Source organism: Ursus americanus, chromosome 4, assembly GCF_024610735.1.
Source record: "Ursus americanus isolate L20-20 chromosome 4, mUrsAme1.1.p, whole genome shotgun sequence".
NCBI classification, from domain to species: Eukaryota; Metazoa; Chordata; class Mammalia; order Carnivora; family Ursidae; genus Ursus; species Ursus americanus.
Window position 1 is genome coordinate 88,325,300 of NC_142130.1, and position 19,136 is coordinate 88,344,435.

Consider the following 19,136-nt stretch of genomic DNA (forward strand, 5'->3'; position numbering starts at 1 on the left):
GCAGATACTTAACTAAGCCACTCGGGCACTCCGCCCCCCTTTTTTAAAGATTTTATTTCTTTATTTAGAGTAGGTCTCTCTTATAACAATGTTAAGCTTATTTGATATATCTGTCCTGTTGAGACTTTCATGTAGGACCTGTCATGTAGGGGGGCTGGGGGACAGTGGCATACATCAGTCATCTCAAAGAGGAAGCCAGACTTCTGAAATTGGTCTTGGCAGGAAAGAGAATTCCTTAGTCCTTAGTTTCCTAAATCTAGATTTGAGGGAGTGGAAGCGTGCTGTGGGCACCTGAGGATTCTTTCAGAGGTGGGAGAACAGGGGGCTCTGCCACTCTACAGCCGGCTGGGGACAGGGCTCACAGGCAAACTGGGGAGGGCCACAGGCCAGGTTCTCCTGTCCCAGGGACTCCCTTCCCTTTGCTGATGGCATCCCAAGCCTTGAGGCAAGTTGTATGGTGACGTTCCAGTCTCGTCTCAGCTGGATAAGAAGTACTATGCCATATTTGTGGGTCTGCCCTTAGGCCGGGGGAGGAGAGGGAGGCCAGTGTCCCCTGCCTGGAACCAGGGTGGTGGCACCAGTAATACCAAGCAACATGAATATTTGGGGGTTACATTTGGGGCTGAGGGGTCTATTTGAACCCCCCTCAGTTACTGATTTCTGGTCATCCAGATGGCGGAATGGTGGATTCCCTTTCAGGACTCCGATAAATGTATGCAGAGCGAACAACACATCATCAAAAAGAAAAGCCAACACTTCTAGGAACAGGCAAATCAGCGTGAGGGGTGCCTGGGGTACCGAGAATGTCCCAAATGGCGGTTGGGTCCCAGTGATGGCGGTCCCAGGCAGTTGGCAGCAAGGAAGTAAGTCAGGAAGTAGCAGGCCCCCATCATACAGACAAGGTCACAGGGGACTCCCATCTCTGGGAGGCCCCCTACCCCCAAGAGCAGAGCTCTTGAAAGGGAGTAGTACTGCAATTCTATCTGTTCTATCGAGGAACAGAAAACTAGAGCCTTGAGGTACCAAGCCAGCCTCAGGTACACAGAACGAGGGCAAAAAACATTTCACGTGGCCGGGAGCCCGAAGTCACTGGGATCTGAGGCTCTATCCTCAGGGTGTCCGACCAGGGTCCTGGTACCAGAGTCTGAAGAAAGGAGGCCTGAAATGCAAGGCTGGGAATCAGGCAGAGCTTGATCCATGCCAATTAATGAGTTTGGACGGTACTACCACATCTGAAAAGGTGGCAAAGTTGCAAGGTGAAACGCTAACAGGAAAAGGTCAAGGCTGCCTCAGAGGAGAGAGAAGCGTCGGATCACAATTCAACAAACGCTGACAAACCGGCCAAAATCTTTTCTCTGGCCTGAAATTTAGTTCCTTAAATTAGTGAATCGGTTTTTCCATAAGCGAATTTGCCTTCTTCACAAGAATAATCTCTGTTCACAGTTTTTATATCATCAATCAAAAAGCTAAAAAAAATTTATTCAGGACATCAGCCAAAAATACGGTTATTATTCTTAGTAGTTGTTTATATAACAAGGGACCATTGGATAATCATGAAAATGAACTTTATTAACCTTATTAATACAGACAACATTTACAAACATAAAGTGTGCTGTGCTGAAATTAGGGATTTACTAGTGCTGTCTGGTAACCTTTGCGTTATCCAGTACTGAAGATGCCTTCCTTTGTATTATGTTCCTGCAATGCAACCAGGTGTCATACATCTAATTCCCATGCTTAACAAGATTCACAGAACCACAGCCTTCTAAAATGTTTAATAACTATAGTTCTTATTATGTAGCTATATTTCCTACTGTTCACAATTTTGTTTAGAGTAATGCCATCATTGCAGAAGCCACATAACTCATTCAGTGAAATAATCACATCTTATACCAGTTAATTACCCCATCATCTAAGCAGCAAGTCCTAACATTTCCTTTGAAGATGTAGTTTTATTTAGCCATCACGCACTTTACAAAATAACGTGTTCTTTCAAAATCAGAGTGGCAAGTGGCCCTTCTGAACCACATCCACAAGCCAGCACTCTGAGTTAAATAAGGAAACAGATCTGCTCCATTTGACCACTCTCTGTATTCTTCTAGTTGCCCAATTCTGCGGCTTACGCAATTACGCAAACCTAAAAAAGTCAGACTTTCTGAAAGTGGATGGAACGCAACAATCTCATGAATGTCAATCTCTTGTCATTTGCCAAAAGTGCAAACTGGTGCAAAATTCAGACACCTTTTTGTTTATGAAAAGGTTCTTCAGACCGGAAATCAGATCCCTACACTGAGATTTTTTTCTTTTTCTTTTTCTTTTTCTTTTTTTAATTTTATTTATTTATTTGACAGACAGAGAGACAGCCAGCGAGAGAGGGAACACAAGCAGGGGGAGTGGGAGAGGAAGAAGCAGGCTCCCAGCAGAGGAGCTCGATATGGGGCTCGATCCCAGGACTCTGAGCCCTGAGCTGAAGGCAAATGCCTAACGACTGAGCCACCCAGGCGCCCCTCTACACTGAGATTTTCATATGGAAAAAGCTCCTGGGGAATCCGAAACATGACACAGAGAACCTTCAGGTAGACTTAGAAATGAAGCCAGAAGTGAGACCTTAAGTTCCCACTTAGCCCAAGGATTTTTTTTTTTTTTTTACCCCCCAAAGGGTAGAAAATACACCCAAACTCTTTAACAGTGGCCATGGGAGTCTATTTCTAGAACAGCTATATCAACTAGCTTGGCTGATGGATTTCTACAGCCAAGATAATGAAGTTAGGCAGGAAAAAATACAACTCAGGTATTTTGTGGTTTATTATTATTATTATTATTATTATTATTATTATTATTATTCAGTACCACAGAGGTCTTTATAAAAAAGGAAGAGTGCAGTAACTCCATGGGCTAATTTCCTGATCGTAACATTTCCACCCACAGTGTCCCAAAAGTCTTAGAACAGTTGTAAGCTTCAATAACCCTAGGGATATAAACGCAGCAAGCTTGCAAAAAACATTCATCATTTGAAGGTTTGCTTGCCTACAGTCCATACTTCCTTAGTTTTGTGATTTTTGTAATACTTTTTAAGGTTTGTTGTTTGTTTCAGTAACTGTTTGAAGATGGCAACGGCAACTGTTTTTATTAGAGCTGAAAACTGCACTAAGACTTTTTGGGATCCCTTTTACATGATTCCCAGTCTGAGTCCTTGTCCTAACTCATTTCACCCATAACTGACATTTAAACTCCAGAATGGGTTCAATTGTTTTCCGAGAAGTTCTCTCCTTTTCTTGCAACATCCTCAGAGCAAAGCTGGTTGAACGTTTCTCAGGCTCAGTTTCTGACAGCTTTCTCACTCACACATCACTGGAGATGGGATTCGTTTGGTGAAAAGTACAAAGACTCGCAGTTCTCACCTCTCAACTGATATTCCAGTTCTCACTCGGCACAGCAATAAATCTCAGCCTCTGTGTGTGATGTCGGCACAACTGAAAATGGTGTGGGGCAGTACTGTGAATATTTAAGTGGTCATATTTTAATAAATTTCCACATATTCATCCAGTTAAAAAAACCTGTCTTGACTTCAGGTATTTTCTCCCCTTCTCCCTGATCAGTGTTGTTTGGGTTTTTATCGGTCACTGCTTCTGTTTTTATAAGGGTCTCATATACTTCCTGGGCTCTGGCAATTTCTTTCTGCGCATCAAAATGGACTTTTTGCCTGGTCAGGAGGGGAACGATTAAATTAAAATCATTAATTCGCTTGTTGAGTTTTCTGATGTTTTCTTGAAACTGCTCACAAACTTGGTTCCACTGTTTCTGTTCACTTGGTGTCATTGGATTCCCAAGTTTTTTCCTTGACACTAAAATCGCCTCTCTTAGTTGATCAATGGTTTCCTTTATTTCTTTTTGCATTAGGATCCATTCTGGTTGGTATCCGTTATCTATCAATATTCTGTTCAGGTTGTGAGTCATGGGATCAATATATGAACAGCCAGAAAATTTTTTTAGAGGTTTTCCCTTCCCACTGAGATTGTCAAAGTCTCCTTTGGCCATTGATTCCTGAATGAGATCCTCCACCAAACGCTCTATAGCCTGAGTTATCTTTTGTTCTTTACTCTGTCTTACATCTTTAACAATTAAACTACCGGCAAAATACTGGCTGTGCAGCTTCTGCTTCTGATATTCCATCGCCTGCTCGGTTGCACGGTCTGCTCTAAACTGCCTATACTGTTTCTCTCGTTGACTTGGAGTTCCAAAACCAATACCTTCAAAACTTAAATAATGCCGGTGTTGGGGTGTTTTATATTTGACTTTGTCTTCTTCTTCCTCTGCTTCTTCAACTTTATTCTGTCGGGCATTTGTTTGTTCTAGCACGTGGGAAAGCACCTTCCTATAAGCTTCTTCGATCCTTACGAATGTTGCAGAATCCGCAGTACTAGAGCCCCCATCTGGGTGGTATTGCTTGGCAAGCTTACGAAAAGATTCCCTGACATCATCCGCAGAGCATCCTTCATCCAGATTTAGCAGCCTATAATATTCTCTCATCTTCTTTTTGGATTTATGAGTTGACATCATTCTATTTCTAATGACACGAAGATATGGGAGCATTTTCATTCTATTAGATATGATCGAAACAGTTATCAGATGAGATCTTAAGATTTGAGCCATTGTCCCATACATCGTGTTCATAATTATACCCAGAGATCTTCCTAGTGATGGTCTATAAACAGACAACAAATATACAGTGAAGAAATTTGTATTATCTGCAAGTCTCATATTTTCAGCAATAAGGAAATTACAGGTACAATAAGGGGCAGTTCTTTGTAATGCTGCTGTCAAATGCTTATAGCTATAGTTCTCTTATGTTAGCAGAGAAATGGAAATTGATCGTGTTTCGTATTAACATATGGTGATATAATCTGGATTCTACTCCTCACTAAGCAACCACAGAATTTCCAGAGCTGACAGGTTCTTAGAGAGCTAATCCAATCTTCTCATTTTATGAGAAATTGTCGGCCCAGAGGGTTAAGCAACTTAACCCGGTCACACAGCAAGGTGTAAGAAAAATGGTTAGGGTTAGGGCACAATAAGGTGCTTGCTTAATTCTCTGTACCCCTCGCAGATTATAAACTTCATCACCTCCACTGCATCTTCAGTGTAATACTGTCTTCATCAGCTCAAGGAGTCTTCTCATGAGACTTAAAATGCACGAACCAGAGGACACGAACAAGTATGTACCCAGTCTGACACTAAATTGAACAGAAGCAAGTGTCCAACGGACTTTAAGCTCCCTACTTTACCAAGAAGGAGCTGCTTGCCACATGCTAGAAAACCAAGATGAAAGGTGAGCCCTCCCGACACGTTTGCTGTTATTTTTTAAAACGCATGGTCTCGTAGAAGAGAACAACTCATACCTAGATAATGGCAATGAAATGCCAGAAGTGGTTTAATTGGGAGTGGGATTTTGATGTACAAACGCTAAAATTGAGCTCCTGGGGACCCCTATTTTCTGGACAGTTGGGGTCAACGGCTTTTAGAGTTGGGACGGTGGTGGCTGAGCCGAAGGTGGGCCAATGCGGGGCAGTGGTCAGTCCTGACACGGGACACACCCGCCCCGCCCCCTACTCACCTTCACAGCCTTGGGGAAGGGGCTTAGCGGCTCCCGCCCCCATGCTGCGCCTCCGCGCATGCGTGCGCGATCTGCCCTTCGCTCTGCCGGTCTCGCAGCGGCCCGGGGGGAGTGTCTCCGCTGGACTGGACCATCTGTCGTCTTACCCTGAGGGGACCACAGTGGGGACGGAGGACAGAATCGGACCTAATCGGGACAGAGGTCCTACTTTAACAGGGAACCCAGGAATCTCTCCTAAAACGAACTCTACCCTGGGGCACACAAGCGGCACAATTCAGAAGGCTCCGCCCCGCCCCAGGCGATGCGCCCCGCCTCCGCTCCCACCTCCGGGGGGGGGGTGGTCCGGCCGATTGGGATTGTGGGAGGTGTAGTTCGCGAGGAAGTGCGGAGCGCCAGGGCCTTCCCGGAAGGAGGCGGGGGCGGTGGAAATGTGGCGATGGCCTGAACCAGGGCGGGCAGACTCCATTGCAGAGAGTGGTGAGTGTAGGTTGGGACCTTTGAAGTCACAGTGGTTCGGCGGTGACGGCCCTCGGTGACTTGCTTTTGAGAAGGGACGACGAAGTCGTTTCCCCGAACAGGACCTGAACGTCCTCTTCCGGGTCTGCAGATGGGGCACCAGCCAGAGACGTGAAAGTTCTATCCAACCCAGAAAGATCTAGCTAACCCAGGCTAGAAACCTAGTCTTTCGTTAATTCAGCAAGTACTCATTGAGCACCTCGCTTAGCCAGGCGTTTGTAGGAAGGGGGTGAGGACAGTCGAGCTTCAGATAAAAACAGGGGTCTCCTGGCTTTGAAGCTCAGCCACTGTCATGGGGATTTCCTCTTTCCCCCTCCTGAACGGGAGGTATTTAAAAAAAGATAGAAAAAGGCAGAAAATTGCTTTTCTCTGTGTCTGTTTACCAGTAAAATAAGGCTACCATACCAATAAATGGTAAATGTATATTTAGCATTTACTTTTTGCCAGCTACTGTGCTAAGTGTTTTTTGTTTAGTCTCTCTCTTTTTTTAAAAGATTTTATTTATTTATTTGACAGAGAGAGACAGCCCGCGCGAGAGAGAACACAAGCATGGGGAGTGGGAGAAGAAGAAGCAGGCTCCCAGCTGAGGAGCTGGATGCGGCGATCACAGGACCCTGGGATTAGGCCCTGAGCCAAAGGCAGACGCTTAACGACTGAGCCACCTAGGCGCCCCTATGTATAGTCTCTTTTAATCCTTAGAACAGCCATATGAGATAAGTGTAGTTATTTTCCTCATTTTACAGATGATGAAATAATAAATGTATCAAACGCACTGAATTTTGTGAGAGTTACACAAAGTATGTAAGCCAGTTCGCACGATATCTGGAGCATTAAGCAATGTATTTTATTATAACTATGCCTCCTAAAAGGAGCCAGAAATAGGTACTGGCCTTTCTAAGCTTCTGAATTATAGACAGTGTAACAATTTGCTACCTCCTGTGTAGTTGCACAGAGAAAGACTTAAATACTGATGCAGAGGGATTTCCTTAATAGCAAACAATGAATTTAAAGAGTTCTGTGTGAAACAAAATAGTGTTTCTGCAGTGTTAACTTTTCTGGCCAACATCTTAAACACAGCCTAAAAGTAGGAAAAAAAGCATAAACACAGTTTTAAAAACTACTCATATTTGTATAGCACTTTGTATTTTACAAAGCGCTTACCACAAATCTCGTTTTGATGTTTGCACTTCAGGAGTTACTATACTTTATCACCATGTAGTTAAGTGCGTTTTGTAAGTTACTAGAACTGTTACGTCCATTTCTCTCAGAGTCAGTTTTATAGTGTGATTCTGTACTTGAAGAAGGTGAATTGGAGTTGGCTGAATAATCCATTAAGAACATTTGCAGCTGCAAAATGCGAACTATCTAACTGATTCAGGGAATTATTTTTCTCATGTATAAGAAATGTGGAGGTAGCCGGTTTCTGGGTATTGGTTCATCTACCAAGAGTTGCCACATTTGCTTTCCCGTTCTCTCTCTCTATGTACTCTTTCCTTTTTTTAATTTTTGAGATTTTATTTTTAAGTAATCGCTACACCCAGTGTGGGGCTTGAGCTCCCTCCCCTGAGATCAAGAGTTGCAGGCTCCAGCGACTGAGCCAGCCAGGAGCTCCAAGGGCTCTGTTTAATCATGTCTTTTTTTTTTCTTCTCTTCTGTTTGCTGGTTCTGTGATAACTGCAAAAAGTTGATTTATTGCCAGTAAGTTACCATAGTAACCAAAAATCACACTTCCTGAAGCTTGACTTATGGTTCAGTCTGCATCCTAAAACCACGTATTGTCCATTGACGCTTGCAAATGGTAACTTCTGGAGCTACAGTTCCTAGAACCACTGTGAATATGCTTTCCTTACTGGGTGGCCTCTTTTTTAAATTATTTTTTATTTTTTTATTTTAAGTAGGCCTCACGCCCAGTGTGAGGCTTGAACTCACGACCCTGAGATTAAGAGTTGCATGCTCTACCGACTGAGCCAGCCAGACGCCCCTCTGGGTGCCATCTTCATTCATTTTTAAACTATTTGCTGAAGAAAGAGTTTGATGCTGAGGCACCTCGGTGGCTCAGTCGGTTAAGAGTCTGCCTTCCGCTCAGGTCATGATCCTGGGGTCCTGGGATCAAGCCCCGAGTTGGATTCCCTGCCTGCCTCTCCCTCTGCCTGCCCCCTGCCCCCCTCCCACTGGTGCTCTGTCTCTCTCTCTCTCTCTCTCTCTCTCAAATAAATAAATAAATAAATAAAATCTCTTAAAAAGAGTTTGATGTAGAGTTGCAGCTTTTAAAGAAGCAGTGGGTTAATTTACATAACACAACAATACTCTACAGTCTAGGGGGGATTAGGGAAAGGTACCATGGAAAAGAAGATTCACATTCATTTGGATAGTTTCTCCTTTTCTCTCTTCCCAGCTAGGTAAACCAGTTATCAAACCTTCCTGTGTGGGCCACACACAGCATCTGTGGGACTTGACCAGTGGTAAACTGCCCTCTCCCACCCATGACGTTTGATTTTCATTTTTTTTTTTTTAAAGATTTTATTTATTTATTTGACAGAGAGAGAGACAGCCAGCGAGAGAGGGAACACAATCAGGGGGAGTGGGAGAGGAAGAAGCAGGCTTATAGCAGAGGAGCCTGATGTGGGGCTCGATCCCATAACTCCAGGATCACGCCCTGAGCCGAAGGCAGACGCTTAACCGCTGTGCCACCCAGGCGCCCCTGATTTTCATTTTTGGCATGGAATTAATGTGATGATTTATAATTGTCACTTGAGCCTGAATTTGACTGGTGCTGATCCAGAGCACTTTCTGTTACTTGAAATTGTGACTAATGTCTATACCTCCAGCTAATTGCAGGCCACTGGGGGGTAAACAAAAGCACACTGTCAGTCTGGGAACCGAGATTTGAATTGTTTCTAACCCATATTACATTTATTCACCATGTTTATTGAAATCACTACTTTACAGCATGGCTACTCTCTGCTTTTCTCACCCTTCAGAATTTGTGTCCAGCTTTATTGAGGTCTAATTGACAAATAAAAATTTTATATATTTTAGGTGTACAGTTTGATAATTTGATATACGTATATATTGTGAATATATACGTATATTTCTTTCTTTCTTTCTTTCTTTCTTTCTTTCTTTCTTTCTTTCTTTCTTTCTTTCTTTCTTTCTTTCTTTCCCTTCCTTTCTTTCTTTCTTTCTTTCTTTCTTTCCTTTCTTTCTTTCTCTCTCTCTCTCTCTCTCTCTCTCTCTCTCTCTCCCTCCCTCCCTCCCTTCCTTCCTTCCTTGTAAAAACACATAAGATCTACTCCTCTAGCAAATTTCAAGTATACAGTACAAAATTGTTAACTATAGTCAGTCTAGATGTTGTGATAAGTTAAAAAGACCAGTAAGTATATGGGGACCCCTGGGTGGCTCAGTCAGTTGGGTGTCTGCCTTCGGCTTAGGTCATGATCCCAGAGTCCTGGGATCAAGGCCTGAGTTGGGCCCTTTGCTCAGTGGAGAGCCTGCTTCTCCCTCTACCTCTCACCCTGCTCTCTCTCTCAAATAAATATGATCTTAAAAAAAAAAAAAAGACCAGTATATGGAGGGTTTTCCTCCTTTCACTGCTTACCAGTTGTCAAAGATTTGAGCAATAAAACTCTAAACACATTAAAACTGTCACATTAACACTATTTGCTAGAGAATCATCCAAGATGCTTTATAGAGAGAATAGGTTTTAAGGCAAATGGAATTCCAAAACAGCTTTGTAATGAGATGTGAGGCGGCTTCCGCTCAAAAAGCCCACTCCCTAGGAATGCCCCCTAAATGCCCTTTTTGTCTTAGGGCTCGTCATCCAGAGACACCTCAGCTCTAGTGAGGTGATACTAGATCATTCGGTCCATGCTATCCTGAATAGAAGAGCACAGGAAATGAGTATATAAATGCAGTTTGTTGCCCAAACTCTTTTTGAAGGTGCCCTTCCTGCTTAAATAAATAACATTTCTTATATTAAGTGAAATTAAAGAATCACATAATTTCTGTTCTTTACTTGACAGCGAGGTTTAATTATCTACTCTGGGAGATATCTACAGTGAGCGAGTGTTTCTGTCTTTGTTCTTAGGAAATACATGTTGAAATATTTATGGAGAAAGGGATATGATGTCTGCAAATTACTCTCCAGTGATTTAGAAATAAATGCATGGGGGCGCCTGGGTGGCACAGCGGTTAAACGTCTGCCTTTGGCTCAGGGCGTGATCTCGGCGTTATGGGATCGAGCCCCACATCAGGCTCCTCTGCTATGAGCCTGCTTCTTCCTCCCCCACTCCCCCTGCTTGTGTTCCCTCTCTCGCTGGCTGTCTCTATCTCTGTCAAATAAATAAATAAAATCTTAAAAAAAAAAAAAAAAGAAATGCATGTACAGAGCAAGGGAGAAAGAGAGCAAACAATAAACCAGATAGAGTGAAATGCTAATTGGAAAATCTGGGTAAAGGTTATTTGGAAGGTTCTGGTATTCTTGCAACTTCTGTTTAGGTACTTCGTAATTTTTTAAAAAATTTATTCATAATTGCCAAAAATTGGAAGGAACCAAGATGTCCTTCAGTAAATGAATAAACTGTGGTTCATACATACAATAAAATATTATTCAGTGATAAAAAGTAATTGAGCTATCAAGCCTTGAAAAGACAAGGAAGAACCTTAAATGCATATTGCTAAGTGAAAGAAACCAATCTGAAAAGGCTCCATATATGATTCCAACTATATAAAACTATAAAAATAGTTTTAAAAATTCCGTGGGGCGCCTGGGTGGCTCAGTCGTTAAGCATCTGCCTTCAGCTCAGGGTGTGATCCCGGAGTTCTGGGATTGAGCCCCACATCAGGCTCCTCCACTGGGAGACTGCTTCTTCCTCTCCCACTCCCCCTGCTTGTGTTCCCTCTCTTGCTGGCTGTCTCTCTCTCTGTCAGATAAATAAATAAAATCTTAAAAAAAAAAAAATAAAAATTCAGTGGATTAAAAATAGGCCAAAAGGACTTGAAAAGACCTCTCTCCAAAGTAGATATACAAATGGCCAACAAGCATATGTGGAGAAGCTCAGCACCACCAATCATTAGGGAAATGCAAATCAAAACCACAGTGAGAGAGCACCTCACACCCATTAGGATGGCTGCTATCAGACAAAACCAAACAAAATAACAAGCGATGGCCAGGATGTGGAGAAGCTGGAACCCTCATGAGAACACAAAATGGTGGGAACATTTTGGTGGTCACAATTGCCCAAGGCCACACAGTTTGTGGCAGATTTTTCTGCCAGTTTAAATCTGCAGATTTAATCTGCACAGTTAGTGCAAGATTTTTCCTATAAGCCTCCCTATCCGGAGGGCAAACATGATGACATGCTGCAAAAGGGAAAGAAAGTGCTAGAGTGTTTGCATACTGGTTTGGCATGTGGCTTTCTAAAATAACCACCTCAGTTCCGAAAGGAATTTGTTTCAGAATGTAATTAGAAGTACCAGACCTTCGTTAAGTCAGTTAGTAGATTTTTAAATGTATTATTTGTGTCCAAATCATCAGCTGACAAAAGTACTAAGAACAAGAAATCATTTCCCAGTAACACTCTTCGGAGCCTCATTCCTGTGTCGTTCCGCCCTAGGCAGGCCTGGGCTCTTTTCTTCATTTTATAAAGTAATCAGTGAAAAACGGACATTTCAGGGGCACCTGGGTGGCTGAGTTGGTTAAGTGTCTGCCTTTGGCTCACGTCATGATCCCGGGGTCCTGGGATGGAGCCCACATCTGGCTCCCTGCTTGGCAGGGACTCTGCTTCTCCCTCTCCCTCTGCTGCTCCCCCTGCTTGTGCTCTCTCACTCTCTCTCTCTGTCAAATAAATAAAATCTTTTAAAAATATAAATAAACAAAATAAAAATGGACATTTCATTGAAGATTTTTTAGAGGACACAGAAGGGAGGGTTCCATTCAAAGCCACCAAGGAAAACTTCCTAAAAGTTGCCAGCACATACCTGTTCTGTTCCCAGGCCCAGTCAGGTACCTTACACCTCTCATCTCCTTGCTTCTCCCTGCCTTGTCTTCTCTAAAATGCACTCCAAGTTTCAGCACTTCATGCAGGAAGCACTGAAGCACTGAAGTTTGCCACTTCACCCAGCCTTTCAAGGATCATTTCTTATCTTCAACTGGGTGCCTTGCAAGCATGTGTGTGTGTTGGGGAGATGGTGGTGTCTGTCTCATTCCTGATCCCACGTGGCTTATCAAAGAGTTAAACTACAAAACAATTCCTTTCTCTTCTCTAGGTCCAGAAGTAAAATCCTGCTAAGTAAGAAAAATAACATCTTTTACTCCAAACCATTAACAATAAAAATACATAAGTAGCAATGACAGAATGTTCTTAATCAATAAATTGTCCATTTAAAAGGCCATGCTCAGCATAAAAATGTTTCACACAAACTTTAGGATCTTGTTTACCTCTGAAAATCTTAAGAGAGGGAGTCTAAGATTTTCCTTTGAATCACTATAATAACAAACAAAATTTTAAAATAATTTAAAGGGTGGGATCAAATAACTACAGGAGATTGGAAACATAAATCATGAAACATCCCTCGCTTTGCAGCCTGGAAAGAGAATGAGCCCAATCTCTAGGTACAGCTGTGGAAAGGGGCCAGTGTATTTTCTGAATAAACAAATTTTGCTAAATTATATTCAGAAAAGGATGAATCAATTTGCACTCCAGCCTATCTGGGAATACCTGTTACTCCACATCCTTGATAACATAGTGGTTTAGCAATCAGAATGACAGACCATAGCAGGTGTTGGTGAGGAGAAACCAAAACCCTCACATATTGCTGGTGAGAATGTAAAATGGAACAACCCCTGTAGAAAACAGTTCGCAGGGGCGCCTGGGTGGCTCAGTGGGTGAAGTGTCTGCCTTCAGCTCAGGTCATGATCCCAGGGTCCTGGGATTGAGTCCCGCATGTGGCTCCTTGCTACGTGGGGAGCCTGCTTCTCTCTCTGCCTGCCACTCCCCTGCTTGTGCTTGTTCTCTGTCTCTCTCTCTCCCCTCTCTTTCTGACAAATAAATAAATAAAATTAAAAAAAAAAAAGAAAAAGAAAACCGCAGTTACTCAAAAAGTTAAACATGGTGTTGTCACGTGACTCAGCACGTCTCCTCCAGGGTATATACCCAAGGGAACTGGAAATACACTTCCACACAAAAACATGTATACAACTATTCATAGCAGCATTATTTATGATGGCCAAAAGTAGATATAACCACGTGTCCATCAACTGAAGAATGGATAAACAAAAACCAAAATGCACCATATGCATACAACTGAATATTACTCCATCATAAAAATGTATAAAGTACTGATACACATTACAACACGGGTGGACCTTGAAAACATGCTACGTGAAAGAAGCCAGATACTAAAGATGAGTGAATGCAGGTAGACAGGGTTCTCCTTTTGGAGTCATGAAAATGTTCTGGAATTAGGTAGTGGTTATTGTTGTACAACCTTGTCAATTTTGTAGAAATCACTGAATTGTATTTCAATGGTTGAATTTTATACTATGAATTCTATCTCAATGAAAAATTAAGTGTTAATATTTTTAAGAAATTAGAGTATAGTCAGTATTTTGTATAGTTTAATATTTAGAAATTCATATGTAATAAAATCTTATGGCAGTCATAAATTAAAATTGAAAATGTGTAACCAAGTGATTTAGACTTTGATTTAAAATTGAAATCTTCCTGGGGCACCTGGGTGACTCTGTTGGTTAAGCATCTGCCTTCGGCTCAGGTCATGATCCTGGAGTCCTGGGATCAAGCCCCGCATCAAGCCCCACATCGGGATCTCTGCTCAGTGGAAAGCCCCTCACCCTGCTCATACTGTCTCCCTCTCTCTCTCAAATAAATAAAATCTTTTTTAAAAATTGAAATCTTCCTAAGTTTACATATATTATCAGCATATCTAAGAGAATTTTAGCCATCAACTTATAAGTTTTCAAGGTATCAAAGTAATGCTCAGAGAATTCTTAAGTCAGATGATAAAAGTATTGCGAAAGAAAACAAACACAGAAAACTTAAAATTCAGCCTCAAGTGTTTTCATGTGTCAATGGAGTCAACTATTAACCAAAGTCCCCTTAACAATAATGGTTAATGTTTACTAAGAAATAGGGTTGCCTGGCTGGCTCAGTCAGAGGAGCATGTGGCTCCCGATCTTGGGGTGGTGAGTTCGAGCCCCATGTTGGGCATAGAGGTTACTTAAAGTAAATAAAATTTAAAGAAATAAAATAAAAGATATGTAAGCTGAGTTTTGAATGTGTAACTTTAATAAATTGAGTATTAGTTTTAAAAAGCAAAATATACCTGAAAAATCTCCCTTCTCATCCCTGTTCCCCTCCTTTTGTTGAGGCAATGGTACCAGCTGCTGTCCTTGCAGAAATAATCAACACATAAGAATGGCCTTGCAGGGGCGCCACTGGGTGGCCCAGTCTGGTAGGTGTCTGCCTTCAGCTCAGGTCAAGGTCCTGGAGTCCTGCAATCGAGCCCCATGTTGGGCTTCCTGCTCAGAGAGAGTCTGCTGCTCTCTCTCCTTAAGCCCCTCCCCCAACTCATGCTCAAGCACTCTCTCTCTCAAGTAAATGAATAAAATCTTAAAAAAAAAAAAAAAAAGAATGCCCTTGGGGCACCTGGGTGGTGCATTTGGTTAAGTATCTGACTCTTGATTTTGACTCAGGTCGTGATCTTGGGGTTGTGAGATCAAACCCCATGTCAGACTCTGTGCTTGGCGGGGAGTCTGCTCAAGAGTCTCTCTCTGCCCCTGCCCTGTCCCCTCCCTCCCTAACTCTCCCCACTTCTCTACCTTTCAAAGAAAGAAAGAAAAAAAAAAAAAGAATGCCCTTTTACTCCCATTCCCCTTTAATATATAAATGGAAGCACAGTATACTTACATACCTTCCTTTACCCTTTTCACTTAACAATATGTATCGATGTAGAAAAATCCCAGCATTCTTTTGAAGAAAATAATATTTACAGAGAACCCCCACAGTGTTTACTCTCACTTATTCAACATGATCTCTAGCAACAGCCAAGCCGCGATGGCGGTCAGGCTGGCTGTTCTAGTGGCCAGGAGATGCCACTGCGTTCATGGCTCTCAGTGTCTCAGAAGGGCTGCCTGAAAGCTGGCACAAATTTTGGGAGGAGATAATAGCTGTTAGGGGCTCAATTGTTTTTTCCCCTCCTAAATTTGTATGTTGAACCTCCTAACCCCCTAGTACCTCAGAATGTAGGAAATAGGAAATTGGGCCTTTAAAGGAGCAATTAACATCAGGCCACTGGGGTGCCCCCTAATCCAATCTGACTGGTGTCCTTATGAGAGGAGGCAATCTGGACACACCAAGGGACACCAGGAATGCATGTGCACACAAAGGAAAGTCTAGGTGAGGACGCAGTGAGAAAGTGGCCTTAGAAACATTGATCTTGAACGTCCAGCATCCAGAACCGTGAAAGAGTAATTTCTGGGTAAGTCCCAGTCTGTGGTATTTTGTTACAGCAGCCTGAGCAGACCGATACCCAGGTTGTGTGATCCTCATACGTTCGTTCAGTGGACTCCAGGAATATTATCCTAAACTGTGGCTTCCCAGATGGAAAACTCTAAAAGCAAAGTGGAGGCTTTAGTGTCCTCAGTTTCCTCTGGCTGGACGCACCTGTCCTGCAGATCTCGCTCCAGGCGCACACTGCCTCCTCCTCGCCTCCTTCAGGGCTATCAGGGATGTTTTGCATTCTGGCGAGCACGCTTGGGGCCCCAGAGCCTCGGGGCAAGGGAATGGGTGTAAGATGCTGGGCTTTCTGGCTTGCTGAAAGGTGCATCATGGGGCGGTGGTAGCTATTTCTAACTTGGCCTCTAGGAGAAAGGAAGCAGAAGCTCATTCCCTGTTCCTTGAGACACCCTTCCGATACCTTCGGCGGCATCCCTCTCTCCTGGGCCCCCAACTGCACTGCTGGTTCATTTTCAGGCTCCTTTGAAGGCCTTTCTCTCACTCAATTGCCAAGTATGCTAGTGCTGCGGAGCTCTGTGAGTTGTGCACTCTAATTACCTAAATTGTCTACACTCTCCTACCCATTCAGTTCCAGAACCTAAGCTCCCTTTCTGAGCTAATGAGCTAGGAGTGGTATCCGGGAGGTCAGTCACAATCCTTGAAGGTTCAGAGGAGTCCCACTTCCCTCTGAACAGTATTCCCTCATTTTGCAAAAGAAAGGCACACCTTGCACACATCCTGATTCTTACTAGGGTGCTGTGACCACCCTCAGGGCACCAAACAAAGGCACACCGGAAAAGGCTAATTTTGCTGAGAAAGCAAAATAAATCCTTTATAAATCTGGAAGGTTTTCAATACTTGGCTTTCAACAAAAGTGAAGGACGACCTAATAGATTTGTCAGCTGAATATTTAATTTAAAATGATTTTTGGTGATAGATCTTGTTTTGTTTTTGCACATAACTGAAGCAGTCAAGGGATTGAGTGGTATTGCTATAACAAAACATTTTTTTCCTGTAAAAGTTTGGAGTTTAGTGGTGCAGAAAAATTTAAAATGCTGTTTGATTCTGAGTGCCCACAAATACTTCAATGTGTGAACCTTTTTTTAAAAAATGAAATTGGGAATATTTAAATCTTCATGCTTTTATCACAATGCTTAGAATATAGGTGGGGCTCAGGAGTTAGCATTTGTACTAAATTTACCCATGAGAATTACCAGGTTAACAGATGGAGGATTGAGGATTAGGATTGCGGTTCAGAAAGACAAACTTTAATATGATTTCTGTCACAAAGCATGGAAGTTCTATTTATGTTCATTTAAGTGACATCATATTCTGAATGTGAAGGATTTTTTATTTTAAAATTTTATTTATTTTTTTAAAGTAGGCTCCACGCCCAATGTGGGGGCTTGAACTCATGACCCTGAGATCAAGAGTCACATGCTCCATTGACTGAATGAGCCAGCCAGACATCCCCTGAATGTGAAGTATTTTAAATGTGTGATGTATTTTATAACATCGGATTAAATGTAATCGTGATGTATTTAATAAACTATGAATTAGGGGCACCTGGGTGGCTCAGTTAGGTTAAGTGTCTGCCTTCGGCTCAGCTCATGATCCCAGGGTCCTGGTATGGAGCCTCCTGTCAGGCTCCCTGTTCAGCGGGGAGCCTGCTTTTCCCTCTCCCTTTGCCCCTTCCCTGCTAGTGCTCTCTCTCACAAATAAATAAAATCTTAAAAAAACCCAAAACTATGAATTAATTTTTTTTAAAGCTTTTATTTATTTGACAGAGAGACACAATGAGAGAGGGAACACAAGCGGGGGGGGGGGGGGGTGAGGGAGAAGCAGGCTTCCTGCTGAGCAGGGAGCCTGCAGCAGGGCTCAGTGGATCCCAGGACCCTGGGATCATGACCTGAGTTGAAGGCAGACGTTTAACAACTGAGCCACCCAGGTGCCCCTGAATTAATGTTTTTACAGTGATGTTAGGAGTTGTAGCTTTTGTTTTGGAAAACAGTTTTACGGGGATATAATTCATATGCCACACAGTTTATCCATTTAAAAAATACAGTTGAGTGGCTTTAAATATGTCCATGGGGTCATGCAACCATCTCCACAATCAATTCTAGAACATTCTCCTTACCTAACAGAAACCCTGTATCCTTTAGTCCTCACCCTCAGAGTACATCTATCCCCATGGCCCTGGGCAACTACTAATTTAGTCTGTGTCTGTATGGATTTTCTTCTTCTGGACCTTCCATATCAATGGAATTATAGATATGGTCATATGTGACTGGATTCTTTCACTTCGCATGTTTCAAGGTTCATCCATGTTGTATGTATCAGTGCTTCATTTCCTTCAGTGATAGTAACACTCTATTGTATGGAAAGACCACATATTCTTTATCGATTCATTAGCTGATGGACATTTGGATTGTTTCTTACAAATTAATTTAAAAATGTTAATTAAACTATCAGCTCCAGGGCCGCCTGGCTGGTTCAGTTGGAAGAGTGTGCGACTCTTGATCTCGGGGTCATGAGTTTGAGCTCCACATTGGATGTAGAGATTACTTAAATAAATAAATATTTAAAAAAATTAAAAACCAGTTGGCTCCAGACAAAGGAAAATGGCCTTATGTTGTGGTAAATAAAAGGCGGACATGGTCAGCGGAAGATGGCTATCAGAGCCTGTCTCTTAAACAGCAGTGGAGGAGGCAAGAATTTATGTTACCGAGGTAATTGGTAAAAAAGCAGCGCAGGGAGACAGGCCTAGAGGAACTGTCAGTGTTAATAGGAACATGAACTTAAAAAAACCCCAAAACTCAAAAAACAACTGGGGTTTTATTCATCTTCCTGAACTACTTGCAGCTGCACTGGTCACTCGAGCTGTGGGATCGGACCCTTGTCACACGGCGGCTCCTGGGCATGGGAATCCCCTCAGCGCGCAAAGGGCACCCACCACTGTGTGAGAGGCAGTGTCACACTCTCCAGAGTGCGAGGCCATATTCCTGTTCTCCCTTGACCCCTGGCTGTGAGCTGGGGAGGTGGTGGGGGGGACCTAAACTTGGCCGATTGGATCATCCTACCTGGGACTTTAAGCCTGGACGAATGACCCAGAGACACAGGCAGGCAGAGTGCGTTTCACTTGTGGGGACACGGCAGATGGGGTGCCCACTAGAAGTGGGGCCAGCAGAGCCTGACGTGGCCTGGCAGCAGCATCCTTGATAGTCTCCTTCTGGGGCCAAGATTTTGGCTGTGGTTCTGCTCCCTTAGCATGAGAGAGAATAGCCGAGAGAACTGTGGTGAAAAAAATGAGGGTCTAGCAGCTGTATCAGTTATTAAACTTTATTATGATTAGATACTATGTTGTACTTGAGTTACTGAAGAATTTTGTATAGCAGTTAAAAAGAATTAAGTAAAAAACTGAGAAGGAACATTTAGAGACCATAAAGTTTCTCTTAGAAATTAACCATCTTCTGTAGAACTTTTGGCTAGTT

At 42.8% G+C, this 19,136-nt stretch overlaps 1 protein-coding gene across 1 annotated transcript; it reads right to left on the minus strand.

The window, feature by feature from the left end:
* Positions 1-1,548: 1,548 nt before the first annotated feature.
* On the minus strand, positions 1,549-5,882 carry DNAJC28 (DnaJ heat shock protein family (Hsp40) member C28). The gene is made up of 2 exons (XM_045785546.2): positions 5,615-5,882; positions 1,549-4,705 (listed from the first exon to the last, which is right to left on the minus strand). The coding sequence occupies exon 2, from the start codon at positions 4,672-4,674 to the stop codon at positions 3,514-3,516; it is 1,161 nt and encodes a 386-aa protein (XP_045641502.1). The 5' UTR covers positions 4,675-4,705; positions 5,615-5,882; the 3' UTR covers positions 1,549-3,513.
* Between the last annotated feature and the right edge of the window lie 13,254 nt (positions 5,883-19,136).